General features: G+C 57.7%; 2 protein-coding genes across 2 annotated transcripts in view; both read left to right on the top strand.

Moving 5' to 3' along the window:
- The window catches only part of TCF25 (TCF25 ribosome quality control complex subunit), a 35230-nt gene extending 33133 nt beyond the window's left edge, over positions 1–2097 (top strand). Inside the window, 2 exon segments of the mRNA XM_017871192.1 lie at positions 1318–1390; positions 1794–2097. Of these exon segments, the coding sequence (XP_017726681.1) occupies positions 1318–1390; positions 1794–1952 (232 nt within the window). The 3' untranslated portion in view covers positions 1953–2097.
- A 7432-nt stretch (positions 2098–9529) lies between these two features.
- TUBB3 (tubulin beta 3 class III) overlaps positions 9530–14118 on the top strand; it is a 16698-nt gene continuing 12109 nt past the window's right edge. The window contains 4 exon segments of the mRNA XM_017871178.1: positions 9530–10991; positions 10994–11071; positions 11074–11137; positions 11509–11656. Coding sequence (XP_017726667.1) covers positions 10160–10991; positions 10994–11071; positions 11074–11137; positions 11509–11656 — 1122 coding nt within the window. The 5' untranslated portion in view covers positions 9530–10159.

Below are 14118 nucleotides of genomic sequence, written 5' to 3'. Positions count from 1 at the left end.
AAAAAAAAAAAAAAAAAAAAAAAAAAACACACACACAAATATTAGCCGTCCGGGTGCGGTGACTCACACCTGTAATCCTGTAATTCCAGCAGTTTGGGAGGCCAAGGTGGGCGAATCACAAAGTCAAGAGATCGAGACTATCCTGGCCAATGTGGTGAAAACCCATCTCTACTGAAATACAAAAAAAGTAGCCGGGCTTGGTGGCAGGTTCCTATAGTCCCAGCTACTGGGGAGGCTGAGGCAGGAGAATTGTTTGAACCTGGGAGGCGGAGCTTGCAGTGAGCCGAGATCACGCCCCCGCACTCCAGCCTGGAGACAGTGACTCCATCTCAAAAAAAAAAACTCCAGTAAGGTCTTTGGAGGAAGGAGGGGTGGGTGTGCTGAGACGCAGAGGAGGGAGGGGTGGGTGTGCCGAGACGCAGAGGATGACCGTGCCCTCACCAGGCTCAGGGGACATGTTCCACAGCAGAGTCACTATGCCAGTGTCACTAAGGCCCTGTGCCAGGAGCAGAGCACACAGCACGTTGAGAGAACAAAAGCAGGCCCCATGACCATGCCGGGAGAGCAGGGCTTCGGGGCAAGAGGGCCAGGGAGCAGGTCCAAGCCGACTCCCAGGCCGCCGGTATGTCTGGCATTCAGAATCTGGGTCATGGAAAGGCTTTTTACCTTTCTTTCTGGGCTTGAAACGACTTGCCTTACCTAGGCTCCATCACCCACACAGTGGTCTTCGTGAATTATTCCTGCCGGTAGGGTGTGGTAGCATTGAGGAATTACAATTCTTTGCTGCCTCCCTCCCCGTGGACCCCCGGCTTTCGCCCTCCCTGGAGCTCGTTAGGCCTGGGCTGCTCAGCGTCTTGTAGAGCCCTTTGCACCAGGAGAGTCTCCACTTAACACCGGCCCTGGACACTTCTGCCTTTGCATAAGGAGTGTGTGCTCGCAAAGCTTCGGTGCTGAAGGAGACATTGAAACTACAGCTTTTCTGAAAAGCAAGGCACCTGTGCGGTGGCCGATGGTGGCTGTGGGAGCCTCGCTGTGGACCCCGTGCCTGCCTTAGCCGCGCTGGTCTCCCTCATCCTGTTCCCGCTGGCCTCAGCTCCACCCTCAGCGGATAAGGAAGCCTCACTGCCCGCCAGGGCCCTGATCTCCGCTTTGCAGGACTCCAGAGCCTGTGCTCAGCTGCTGCTGCTGCTCTGCCCCTGGTGGGGCCCCTCCGTATCCCTGCGAGGAGGCAGCTGGCAGGCAGCCCTGTGAGCTGGGTTGGGTCCCACAAGTCTCAGTTCAGTGTCATTTCCGACGTCTCTTGACTTTCTCTTTCAGGCTGAGTCCCGTCAGCCACGGAAACACGATCGCACTCTTCTTTAGGTCACTGTTGCCAAACTATACCGTGGAGGTAGGTTGAGCTCGTCCCAGCCCTGCCTCCCAGTGGGCTCGGGCATATCCATGCCAGTGCGAATGTCTGGAGCCCTCCTTGAACCAGGACTGTGCCAGTTGGCACAGGGAGCAGGGAAGGACCAAGGCTGCATTGTGCCAGCGGGGTGCCCATTCTGCCAGGGGAATTGGGACCTGCCCAGATGGTAGCACATGCAGGGCCCGTGAGTCAGCCCGGCTTGACCCCACTCTCTGGTCTGGCTTGGCTAGACGTGACGTTTGGTTTTCAGAGCTTCCTCTCCTCACAGAGACCTGGGGAGGGTTCAGGGCCCGGTGCTAGGCTCCACAACGCCTTCCTGCTTGGGCCCTGGGCCCCTAGTCCTAGCACAGACAGCCCCCTGTTCAGACATGTCCCATTGCTGCAGGGGGAGAGGCCCGAGGAAGGAGTGGCTGGGGGTCTGAACCGCAACCAGGGCCTGAACAGGCTGATGCTGGCTGTGCGCGACATGATGGCCAACTTCCACCTCAACGACCTAGAGGCACCGCACGAGGACGACGTGGACGGGGAGGGGGAGTGGGACTGAGCGTCTGCAGAGGTGCCTGAAAGCCGTAATGATGTTGCTGATTTCTGTGCTGGTCGGAATCGGTCAGTTCCCTGAAGTAGAGATGCTGACTGTATCACTGACCTGGTCCGCTGTTTCTCCTATAAATGTAAACAGGTCACGCTCTGCTGTCCGCACGTTCTTTCCTAGGCACTGAGCGCCGTCCTGTGCCCTCGGATTCGAATCACACTCAGTCCAGTCTCCTCCCAGTGGCCTGTGGGTGAGGGGGGGCCCAGACCACGTGCTTCCTGCGCTCCCAGCATCTGGGTACAGGTGGAGGAGGAGTCCCACAGGGTCTTCAGTGCCGGTCCCTGCTGAATGCTGAGGCCCTGGGTGCACATCCTCCTTGAACTTGCTCTGGAGTTTGTTGACAGAGCTGCCTGCCTTGTTGGGAGAGGGTTTCGTGGCGGGGCTGGAGCAGAGAGGCATCTGTGTGGCAGCTGGCCTTCAGTCTTCCTCCAAGCAGGTGGGGCGGCTATGTTGGGGTCCTGTGGCTGGAGCCCACCATCTGTTGAATCTGACAAAATCGTTTTCTTTTTTCTTTTTTTTTTTTTGAGACGCAGTCTCACTCTGTCACCAGGCTGGAGTGCAGTGGAGCAGTCTCAGCTCACTGCAAGCTCCACCTCCTGGGTTCCCGCCATTCTCCTGCCTCAGCCTCCCAAGTAGCTGGGACTACAGGCACCGCCACCATGCCCCGCTAATTTTTGTATTTTTAGTAGAGACGGGGTTTCACCATGTTGGCCAGGGTGGTCTCAATCTCTTGACCTTGTGATCCACCCGCCTCGGCCTCTCAAAGTGCTGGGATTACAGCCGTGAGCCACTGCGCCCGGCCAAAATAATTTTATTAGAGAACTTGAGGGCAGTGCCCAGAATTGAAGGTAAAGTCCCAGAAGCATGTTTTGCAAAGAAAAGTGCCCAGGGCAGCTCTGAGGGCCCATGTGGCAAAGATCAGGGGACAGTCCGTCTGGGGCAAATGGACCACTCAGACCAAGACCCCAGTCTGGTGGGGGCTTAGCTGGAGCCGGTCCTGGCACAGGTGACTAATGGTGCACAGAACCGGGGCATCCCATAGTCTTACGGTGCTGCAGCTGCAGGAGGGGCGGAGGCTGCAGCCAGACAGAATCAGAAGCCAGCGTGGTTCTGGAAGGATCGAGAACACCGAGGTATTACAGCTGCAACAGGGGTCCTGTCCCCTGGCACCCTTCACCACCCCCATCTTTTACCCTTAGGGGGCAGCAGACACGAGGGGCTGCCCAAGGCTCTAGGGCGGCCAGTGGGGCAGGAAACAGGTTCCGGCCCCAGCTGGACCCACCTCCCAGAAAGCCCTACCACTGTATAATCATCTAACTTGGGGCTTGCTGAGGCCTGTGAGTTCATCCTTTTGGCAGTTCCTGGTGTCTCCTGACCCTGCTCAGCATTTCCTGGGCCGGAGCTTAGGGTGCAGGACCCTCCCCAGGACGACAAGGGACCACTGTCCATGACAAGCGTCGGCCTGAGGGCTGAGCCGTGTGTGCTCATCTCAGACGCAGGCCTGAGGGTGCAGCTCTGGCCCTGTGCTGGCCGTTTCTAGGAGTGGTGCACTGAGGTCCCAGCTGCGACAGCCCCCGGCTCTGCAGGAAGAGATCATGGGCGTGGGGAGTTGATGCTGTGGCCTGGTTCCTCTCTATAGTGAGTGAATGATGTTTGCGGTCAGCAGGAGCCTGTGGGGAGCACGGACTGGTCTCCCTGGTGTCCCACCTACCCTTTTTTCCATGCCAACATAACTAGATTTGTTGGGGGATCTGCAGTCAGCTCCAGGGAAGATGGTCGGGACAACCCCAGTCTGCCCTAGGTCCCCACCCTCCACAGCCAGGGTGGCCTGTGGTGAGCTGCTGCCATCGAGATGCGGGCTCTGCTAGAGTCTTCAGTCTTTTCTCTGAAAATGACAGGCATGCAAGGAGAGCTGGGTCCCCTGCCTTTTCCATTCCAGATGCCTTGAGTCCCCCCAGATGGGGATGTGACGTTTGGAGCTGCAGCAGGCCCCCTACGGTTGGGAGTCAAAGAACAGCTGGTGTTCCAGGGACGGTGCAGCAGAGGCTGAGCCCAGGCCTGCTGTCCTGAGAGATGGCTGGATCACTGATGCCTTGGCAGTGGTGCTGCGGTTTCTGTCACAACCTGCAGCTGAGCCTAGTTCCAGTGACTGTGAGATCTGAAAGACTGAAGACGTAGCCTCTGCCATGCGTGTGGGGAGGAATCCTGGATCCTGCTTCCTCCCTTGGCCCTGTTCAGCCCAGCGAGAGGCTGAGGCACAAGTGATTCCCCAGCTGGGCCCTTTTCCACTGAGCCAGAACCCCCCAGAGTCTTCAACACGGGTAGGCCCACGAGAAACCCTGCTTGCCGCCTCCCACACCCCCACCCCAAGGTCAAAGGAAACGGCTCCTGAACCAAGGGCTGAGACTGGCTGTGGGTCCAGCTGTCCTGGGGTGCTGTACTGGAGCCCACCATGGTGGGACCATTGGTCCGGCAGTGACCTCCGCCTCCATGTCCGTGGCCGCAGCTGGACAGGCCACTACTCCCTGGACCACAGAGATGCTTTCCCCCGCAGCCCTTGGGCACACATTGAGCAGATGTGTCTGCGCCCATGTGTGTGCCTGTATGTGCGTGCCTGTGTGTGTGTACGTGCCTGCGCGTGTGTGTGCGTGCCTGTGTGTGTACGTGCCTGCGTGTGTGTGTGCATGCCTGTGTGTGTGTACGTGCCTGCGCGCGTGTGTACGTGCCTGCGCGTGTGTGCGTGCCTGTGTTTGTGTGTGCGTGCCTGTGTATGTGCCTGCGCGTGTGTGTACGTGCCTGTGTTTGTGTGTGCGTGCCTGTGTGTGTGTACGTGCCTGTGCGTGTGTGTACGTGCCTGTGTGTGTACGTGCCTGCGTGTGTGTGTGCATGCCTGTGTGTGTGTACGTGCCTGCGCGCGTGTGTACGTGCCTGCGCGTGTGTGCGTGCCTGTGTTTGTGTGTGCGTGCCTGTGTGTACGTGCCTGCGCGTGTGTGTGCGTGCCTGTGTGTGTATGTTGTACGTGCCTGCGTGCGTGCTTGTATGTGTATGTATACGTGTCTGTGTGTGTGTGTGTGCGTGCCTGTGTATGTGTACATGCCTGTGTGTGTGCGTGTGTGTGTGTTGCAGGCCCTGGATGCCAGACACTGAATAAACGCAGGAAAGCGTCTGCGTTCTCCTCGCGGGGCGCTGGTCCAGAAGCGCTCTGCTTCAGGTCTGCCAGTTTGAAGAGGTCTCCCAAAGCTGGGGAAGGAAGGCGGCTCTGTTGGTGTGAGGGCCCCAGGAGGCCCCCGATGTCCACAGCACCTCACAGACCCAGACCCTGCTCACCTCTGGCAATGAGCTGGAGGAAAGTGCTCTGCAGGAACGGAGGAACGGTGCCTCTACCCATGGGGGGACCCTGGTGAGCGGATGGGCCAGCCCCAAGTGTCTTCCGGCCGTTCAACACGCAGTGTTTCCAGGGGCACTAAGAGATGAAAATACAGATAGGATTAGCTGTAGGATTTCATCTAATCACAGATCATCCCGAGGCTAATTTATCTTCCCCCATGACCATAACGCATCAAAAGTTGACTTTTTCCAGCTCAGCCGTGCCTCATCTTCCCACAAAGCCCCCAACAGGCACATCCAGTGAGAACCCACAGTGGGAGTCCTGTGGCAGGGTCACTCCACTTCCGATGCCCTCCAGCTGCATCTTGGCAGGAAAAAGGCTGCCCAATTCTCATGACCTTTCAAGTCCCGGGTTGGGTGGTAGCGTGGAGGCTGGGGTTAACCGCCGTCCATCTCAAAGGCCTCATTATGGAGCTGCAAACACGAACGTCCTTGAAATGTGAGGTCACAGTGCTCTGGGGCAGGGGCTGCTCACCGGCTCATGGCCAGAGGTGAGCGGGTTCTGGGTCTGTGAGGTGCTGTGGATGTTGGGGGCCTCCTGGGGCCTTCACACCAACGGAGCCTTCTTCCTTCCCCAGGCAGGCTCGGCCTCCGCACACCCTGGGATCCATCTCTGCCCTGTGCTTAGGTTGGAAGCACAGCGTGAGGGGCAAAGGGCATGGGAGGCAAAAGGCTGGACTGAGGCCGAGGCCGTGTGGCTGCGGCCAGGCACCAGGTCCTGTGGCAGCGTGGGCAGGGCGTGCGGTCCCCTCTGAGCAGCCTGGGGCTGCGGGTGCTACCAGAAGCAGGTCTCCCAAAGCTGAAGATACGTCCCTGCCCGTGTTTCCCGAGTACACTCTGCAGATGTGCCTGTGTCCGCCAGATGGTATAAGAATCTCCCAGCAACAGTCGTTGATAGGGAGTCTGAAGCCACCAGATGCCACGTGGTCTGTTCACACCGTGGACACCACAGTCTGAGGCAGAGGATTGCAGCCACTGGCATGGGTGCACCTCAGCCAGAGAGAGTAACTGGGACACCATTCACGTCATGGGCCAGATGGGCCGGCAGCGACTCACTGGGGCCATTCCGGGTGGGAACGCTGTGTCGGTCTGGTGCTACTTATGTGGCTGGTTCAGGTCGGGCATCCCTCACCCTGCATATTTATCATTGGTGCATTTTTATGTATGTTGTACCTCAATGAAAAGACTTTAGTGCCGGGCGCGGTGGCTCAAGCCTGTAATCCCAGCACTTTGGGAGGCCCGAGGCGGGTGGGTCATGAGGTCAGGAGTTCAAGACCATCCTGGCTGACATGGTGAAACCCGTCTCTACTAAAGATACAAAAAACTAGCTGGGCGAGGTGGCGGGCACCTGTAGTCCCAGCTACTCAGGAGGCTGAGGCAGAAGAATGGTGTGAACCCGGGAAGCGGAGCTTGCAGTGAGCTGAGATCTGGCCACAGCACTCCAGCCTGGGCGGCAGAGCAAGACTCCGTCTCAAAAAAAAAAACTTTTTTTAGGCCGGGTGTGGTGATTCACCCCATAATCCCAGCACTTTGGGAGGCCGAGGTGGGAGGATCACGAGGTCAAGAGATCGAGACCATCCTGGTCAACACGGTGAAACCCCGCCTCTACTAAAAAAATACAAAAATTAGCCAGGCATGGTGGCGGGCGCCTGTAGTCTCAGCTACTCCGGAGGCTGAGGCAGGAGAATTGCTTGAACCTGGTAGGCGGAGGTACAGTGAACCGAGATCATGCCACTGCACTACAGCCTGGGTGACAGCGAGACTTCATCTCAAAAAAAAAAAAAAAAAATTTAAAGCAGACGGGGTGTGGGGGCTCACCCCTGTAATCTCAGCGTTTTGGGAGGCTGAGGCGGGCGGATCACCTGAGGCCAGGAGTTCAAGACCAGCCTGGTCAACATGGTGAAACCACATCTCTACTAAAAATACCAAAATTAGGCGGGTGTGGTGGCGGGCGCCTGCAGTCCCAGCTACTCGGGAGGCTGAGGCAGGAGTATCGCTTGAACCCAGGAGGCAGAGGTTGTAGTGTGCTGAGAATGTACCACTACACTCCAGCCTGGGCAACAGAGTGAAACTGTGTCTCAAATAAAAATTATATATACACACACACACACATATGAAAATACTGAGGACTGAGGACCATGCATAAATTTCTTAGACTTGACAACAAATGTATGATCCATCAAGGGGAAGCTTGATAAATTACATTTCATGAAGATTCAAAATGTTTGTTTTTAAAAAGATGTAAAGATGAAAAAAATAAACTAAAAAGTTGAAAAAAAAATTGTGAATGACATAGCCAACAAAAGACTAGTATTTCAAACATATAAAATGTCTCAAAATTCAATAGTTTAAAAAATATACAATAAGAAAAAGGATAAAAGATGTACATACATTTTTCTGGAAAGTATATACAGATGGTACATAAGCACAGGAACATCAATGTAGTCATTAGGAAAGTGCAAATTGAGACCACCATGAGATATCACTACATGGCTATTAGAATAGCTAAAATGAAAATAGTGAAAATACCAAATGCTGGTGAGGATGTGAAGAAATTGGACCCATCTGCTGATAGGAATGTAAAATGGTACAGCTAATCTGGAAAATAGTTTGACAGTTTCTCAAAAAACAAAACATGCAACTACTATATGACCCAGAAAATGCAATCCTGGGCATTTGTCCCAGAAAAATGAAAACTTATGATCACACAAAAATCTGTATTTATAAATATTTATAGTAGTTTTATTCACAACAGCCAAAAANTTGAGACAGAGTTTTGCTCTTGTTGCCCAGGCTGGAGTGCAGTGGTACAATCTCAGCTCACGACAACCTCCACCTCCTGGGTTCAAGCAATTCTCCTGCCTCAGCCTCCCGAGTAACTGGGATTACAGGCGCCCACCACCACGCCTGGCTAATTTTTGTATTTTTAGTAGAGATGGGGTTTCACCATGTTGGCCAGGCTGGTCTCAAACTCCTGACTTCAGGTGATCCACCTGCCTTGGGCTCCCAAAGTGCTGGGATGACAGGCGTGAGCCACCGCACCCAACAATAATAAAAAATTTCAAAGCAAAAATAAAGATTTATAAATTGTAAAATGCAGATGTAACAAATGAGTAATATTTACTGTATCAGTAAATATGAATAATAATAATGTGCTCACGGAGGTGGCTTGTGAGTGGTGTGAGCATTTCATGGTCAGAGATTGGCAGTCGGGTGACAGGATGGATTTTAACTCGAACATCACAGATGCAAACACTGAACACCCTGACGCGGGCAGCGCCTGCACCGTTGCCTCCTTCTCTGCACCTGTAAATGGGGTGAATAATTCCATCCCCCTCCCGCTTCCACCTTCAGAAGGTTTTTTGTCAGCACAGAGGCAGTCTTCAGCGAGGAAGTGCTGGGAACGCCCTGGAGTAAACCCAGGAAGATGCCTGCAGTGGGTGCTGTGGCCCCTCCCCACCGCCCCTGCTGGGTCTCGGGCCATGCCCGCCTGCTGTGAACCCCTGCAGAGCACCACGTGCGAGCACTGGCTGGAGGTCTGCCTTTGATGTGGCTCTTGGGTCAGGGCCTGTGGTGCCTTCCACAGCGGAAATGGGGCGCCGCCTGGGGAGGGCGGGAGCAGCGTCCCGGGTGCCCCTGTGAGGATGAGCGGGGAGATGACTGGAGGGTCCTGAGGACCTCACCAGGGTGCCCCCAGCCCGTCCGCTCCCATGAAGCGACACCCCCAGCCCCAGGGCTGCAGCTGAGGGGGTCGCTACTCTGGCTGGGCGAGGCTGGGCCCTTGGGGGCAGGGGCCAGAGTGGCCTCAGGCTCTGTGAGATGCTAAAAGCACCAACTCCTCTGGGGCTAACTCGCATTGGGCCGTTTCACGCCCTGCCCTGGCCAGAAACCCCCTCACCCCCAGCGATGTGAAGTTCCTGCAGGCTCACTCAGTTTCCAGAACTTTTAATTATTGGAAAGTTCTCCCTGGTTCCGCCCCCAAATCTGCCATGAACGTTGACAGCTGAGTTGCTGCCCCACACATGCTTTGGCTGAGAGCAGAGGGTGCCCTGTCCTCACTGAGCTGCTGACGTGGGGAGGGGTGAGGGGTGGGACCTAGTGGTGCCATCCATGGCCAGTGATTGAGGCAGAGGAGCCTCTGGAGGGGGCAGGTCCTGGGGAAGCCCCGGACTCCTAGCGGGGAGGTCAGGTGGGGGCCCTGGTGACCAGGACAGACTGTGGTGTTTTTTAACGTAAAGGAGATATGCTACGTGACAGACCCCCAGGGTGCTGCGCACTGCCTGGTGGCAGGCGGGCCGTGGTGGGCGCTCACGCCCCTGCCACGTGCCCATCATGTGCCCGCCCTCAGTGGGAGGGGCTCCGAGGATGACTTTTAAAAATGCAGGGAAAGGCTCCATTCTTCCCAGGACCTCAGCCCAACCCTGGCCCAGGGAGGCGGGAGACAGAGGCCAGGAGGGGCCAGAGGTGTTGAAATGTCCTGGGGACCTGAGCAGCCACCAGGGAAGAGGCAGGGAGGGAGCTGAGGACCAGGCTTGTCCACACTGGTTGTGAGATGCCTTGAGCCCAGAGGGTTGATGCCAGGAGGTATCTGGACTGGCTGGGTCATGCCTGGACTGACCTGTCCAGCCAGGGAGAGGGTGAGTGTGAGGGCAGAGCTGGGGGTGCCCAGATGGACGGAGGCAGGCATGGGGGATACCCAAGGCCCCCTGGCAGCACCATGAGCTAAGCAGGACACCTGGAGGGGGAGACCTGTGGGGACCTGGGGGCCTCCAATGACCCCTTCCTGCTTCCTGGACAGGACTATGCCTGTGCAGGGATCCCAGAGAAGACTCCTGGGCTCCCTCAACTCCACCCCCACAGCCACCCCCAAGCTAGGGCTGGCTGCCAACCAGACAGGAGCCCGGTGCCTGGAGGTGTCCATCCCTGACGGGCTTTTCCTCAGCTTGGGGCTGGTGAGCTTGGTGGAGAACGTGCTGGTGGTGGCCGCCATTGCCAGGAACCGGAACCTCCACTCACCCATGTACTGCTTCATCTGCTGCCTGGCCCTGTCAGACCTGCTGGTGAGTGGGAGCAACATGCTGGAGACGGCCGTCATCCTCCTGCTGGAGGCCGGTGCACTGGCGGCCCGGGCTGCCGTGGTACAGCAACTGGACAATGTCATTGACGTGATCACCTGCAGCTCCATGCTGTCCAGCCTCTGCTTCCTGGGCGCCATTGCCGTGGACCGCTACATCTCCATCTTCTACGCACTGCGCTACCACAGCATTGTGACGTTGCCGCGGGCACGGCGAGTCGTCGCAGCCATCTGGGTGGCCAGTGTCCTCTTCAGCACGCTCTTCATTGCCTACTACAACCACGCGGCCGTCCTGCTGTGCCTTGTGGTCTTCTTCCTGGCCATGCTGGTACTCATGGCTGTGCTGTACATCCACATGCTGGCCCGGGCCTGCCAGCACGCCCAGGGCATTGCCCAGCTCCACAAGAGGCAGCGCCCGGCCCACCAGGGCGTTGGCCTCAAAGGCGCTGCCACCCTCACCATCCTGCTGGGTATTTTCTTCCTCTGCTGGGGCCCCTTCTTCCTGCATCTCACACTCATTGTCCTCTGCCCCAGCACCCCACCTGCAGCTGCATTTTCAAGAACTTCAACCTCTTTCTCGCCCTCATCATCTGCAATGCCATCATTGACCCCTCATCTACGCCTTCCGCAGCCAGGAGCTCCGCAGGACGCTCAAGAAGGTGCTGCTGTGCTCCTGGTGAGCACGGCACGGGCAGCTTTCAGCGTGCTGGGCAGAGGGAGGTGGTGATATCGTGTGGCCTGGTTTCTGTGTGACCCTGGGCAGTCCCTTACCTCCCTGGTCCCCATTTGTCAGAGGATGGACTGACCTCTGAAGGTGTTGAAGCACGGACTCTTCTGGGACCAGGGAGAGGGGTCCCTGCAAAACTCCAGGCAGGACTTCTCACCAGCAGTCGTGGGGAATGGAGGAGGACATGGGGAGGTTGTAAGGCCTCAGGCTTTGGGCACCAGGGGCCGACCTCAGGCTCCTGAAGAGACATTCTCCGCCCACTCCTGGGGTCCTCCACCTGCTCCAGTGGGCATCCACCCCACCCCATCTTTGCTGCCAACTCTCAGGACCTGTGCCCTCGTCAGCTGGGATGTGGAGGCTCTGGGTGGAAGAGTGTACCAAGAGCTACTCCCACAACAGCCCCAGGAGAAGCGACTTTGTGACCAGAAAGCTTCAGCCACAGTCATGCAACGGCTTCTGCAAAAGGAAGTGAAATCCCTGCCTCAGGCCAAGGGACCAGGTTTGCAGGAACCTCACAAGTGTTGTGGGGCTCAGTCCTCCTGAGCGCTGGTTCTAAGGCTCAGACTGGGAACTGAGGTCTCAGCCTGCTTTCCTGCAGCAGTCACCCAGGCAGACAGCCCTGGCAAATGCCTGACTCAGTGACCAGTGCCTGGGAGCACGGGGCCAGGAAAGTCTGGTAATAAATGTGACTCAGCATCACCCACCTTAGCCCCTTCCAGAAAGTGCTTGAAGTTTGCAGGTGGAGGAGTAGGGGAGGGGAAGGTGGGCAGGGATGAGAGTCAAGAGAGGGAAGAAAGGAGTCCTGGAAGACGTGGCTGCCTCCCCAGGTGAGGAAGCCACAGCCCCAGAGGCCCCGAATGCCTGGGGAGTGTGGAGGTCCCAACCAGGCTTGCGCTGACCCTGCTTCTCAGGTTGCTCTCCGTGCTTACAAACCCCAGCCTAGAGGAACGAGGAGCAGGTGCAGCAGGGCCCCAGCCCCTCCACTCTGACACTGTCCCAGCTGCAGGAGAGGTGGGTGCCCAGCCCTCCATGTGACCACAGGTGACCTCAGCCGGGACACTCTCCTTTGCTGGCCCTGGCCCTGAGTCCCTCCAGCCATGATGAGCCGTGAATGGGACCATCCCTGTTCACTCTGATATGCCTGGAAGGGGACTCAGTGCAGGCAAGCTGGGGCTGGGTCTGCTGTCTGTCCAGCACTGCCATTCTGGGAGTGGGCAGGTGGGGTGGGGTGGGGGGTGGTCTGTGTTGAGCTAGTCCTGGGAAGTGCTGGATGTGAGGCCTCTGAAGATGAGGATGAGGCAGAGGCCCAGCGGTGGACAAGTCCCTGGGAATCAGTGCTTGGGGATGAACTATGCTGCCTGGTGCTGGGGAGCAGTGGAGCCCCTGGGCCATCCCTTTGCTGAAACCTGGGCATCTCGCTGAAGAGACCAACTCCATTTCCTCTGCAGACGCTGAGCACTCAGTCACCCCTTCCTGGAACAGGCTCAGTGGAGGCTGCAGGGCTGCCATCAGCCAACTCCTAGGCAGGCCCAGTCAGCAGCCCCGGCCAGCCCCACCCCTGCGTCAGCTCCAGCCCTGACTGCCGGCCTCAGAACTGGGAGCTGCTTCCTGGCAGGGCCCGCCTGTGCTGGGAGACCGGACGGTGAGTCAGCCTTAAGCCTGGCACCAGAGCTCTCTGAGGATGGAGCAGGGGTTGGCTGGCCTGAGGCTGCAAAACTTTCCTCATGGAGACAGGCAGGCACCCAGACGCTCACCCGGGACTCCCTTGAACAAGGATAGGGAGGAACCCCAGGCAGCTAGATCCCAGCCACAGCCACTTGAGCACACTGTGGGGCAGGGAGGGGCATCTCTTGAGAACAAAAGATCCATTTCTCGACTTTTCAAATTGGAGAGCTTCTTGAGAGAAAAGAGAGAGACACGGACAAGGCCATGCCACCCACACAGTCCTGTGCACACAGACCGGACACAGGCGTCCACAGGAGGGTTTGCAGCTGCTCATTGTGTGAAGTGAATGCTGATTTGGGGCGGGGGGTCGTCTGTGCATTGTGCACTGTCAGACCCTTCCTGAAGGATTTTGTTACTGAAATATCAGAAGGTCCTTGTTATAAGGTAGTGTCACTGTAATATCTGGCCCAGGAGGAGGTCAGTGCTGTGCGGGCGAGTCCTTCCCTCCCTCCCTTCTTCTCTGACCAGTAGACGCATCTCCAGTTGTTCCCCTGAGGCCCCCCTGCAGCATTCTCCGACATCAGGGAGTGAGTCAGATAGAAGCCGCTGCCCACCCTCCCCACCCTGGCCGGGTTCTTGCCTGGCTTGTGCGTCCTTGTGACAATTCCTGACACCGATGCGCACCGGGCAGTGGCACGTCCAAGTGCTGTGCGCGGCCGGGCCCACAAAGCTCCTTTGGCCTCTCACGGCAGCCCCTTGGGGCAGGGGACCAGGTGGCCACCCCACTGCGGAAGCCGGCGACCCACGGAGCTCGCTGTCGGCCGCCGCCACCCCTTTGTGTCCGCGCCCTTCTGAGCTCTGATCGGACGCTTGTTTCTTCTCAGTGGGTTCAGGGCCTGCGCCAACCTTTACCTACCTCCCCACCCAAAATCGGCAAAGCTCAGAGCACCTTGTCTGCCAAAAGACAGGGAGCTGGGAAGGTGCGGCTTGGTCCCGAAACCGGCGTGGGGATAAAGACCCTCCTTACAAAGCCGCAGGGTGGGGCTGTCGCAAGGGCGGAACCGACAGGGTAGCTGGGGCGGGGTTCCCAGGGCCAAGAGGGGCTTCTATTGTCCTCCCTGGAGCCCGGCGCCCCACAAGCAGCTCCTCTGGGAGGCAGCCCCTCCCTTCGAGTGCGCAGGGCCCCAGACCGCGCCCGGCCCTGCGCTGGGGACGCTTGGCTGCGGGAGGGGCGCCGCATTGCGCGCGGCGGGCGGGGACGCGCG

This window comes from Rhinopithecus bieti, unplaced genomic scaffold, assembly GCF_001698545.2.
Source record: "Rhinopithecus bieti isolate Rb0 unplaced genomic scaffold, ASM169854v2 scaffold_1037, whole genome shotgun sequence".
NCBI classification, from domain to species: Eukaryota; Metazoa; Chordata; class Mammalia; order Primates; family Cercopithecidae; genus Rhinopithecus; species Rhinopithecus bieti.
Note: the sequence above shows the minus strand (reverse complement) of the source record. Positions and strands in the feature narration are given on the sequence as shown.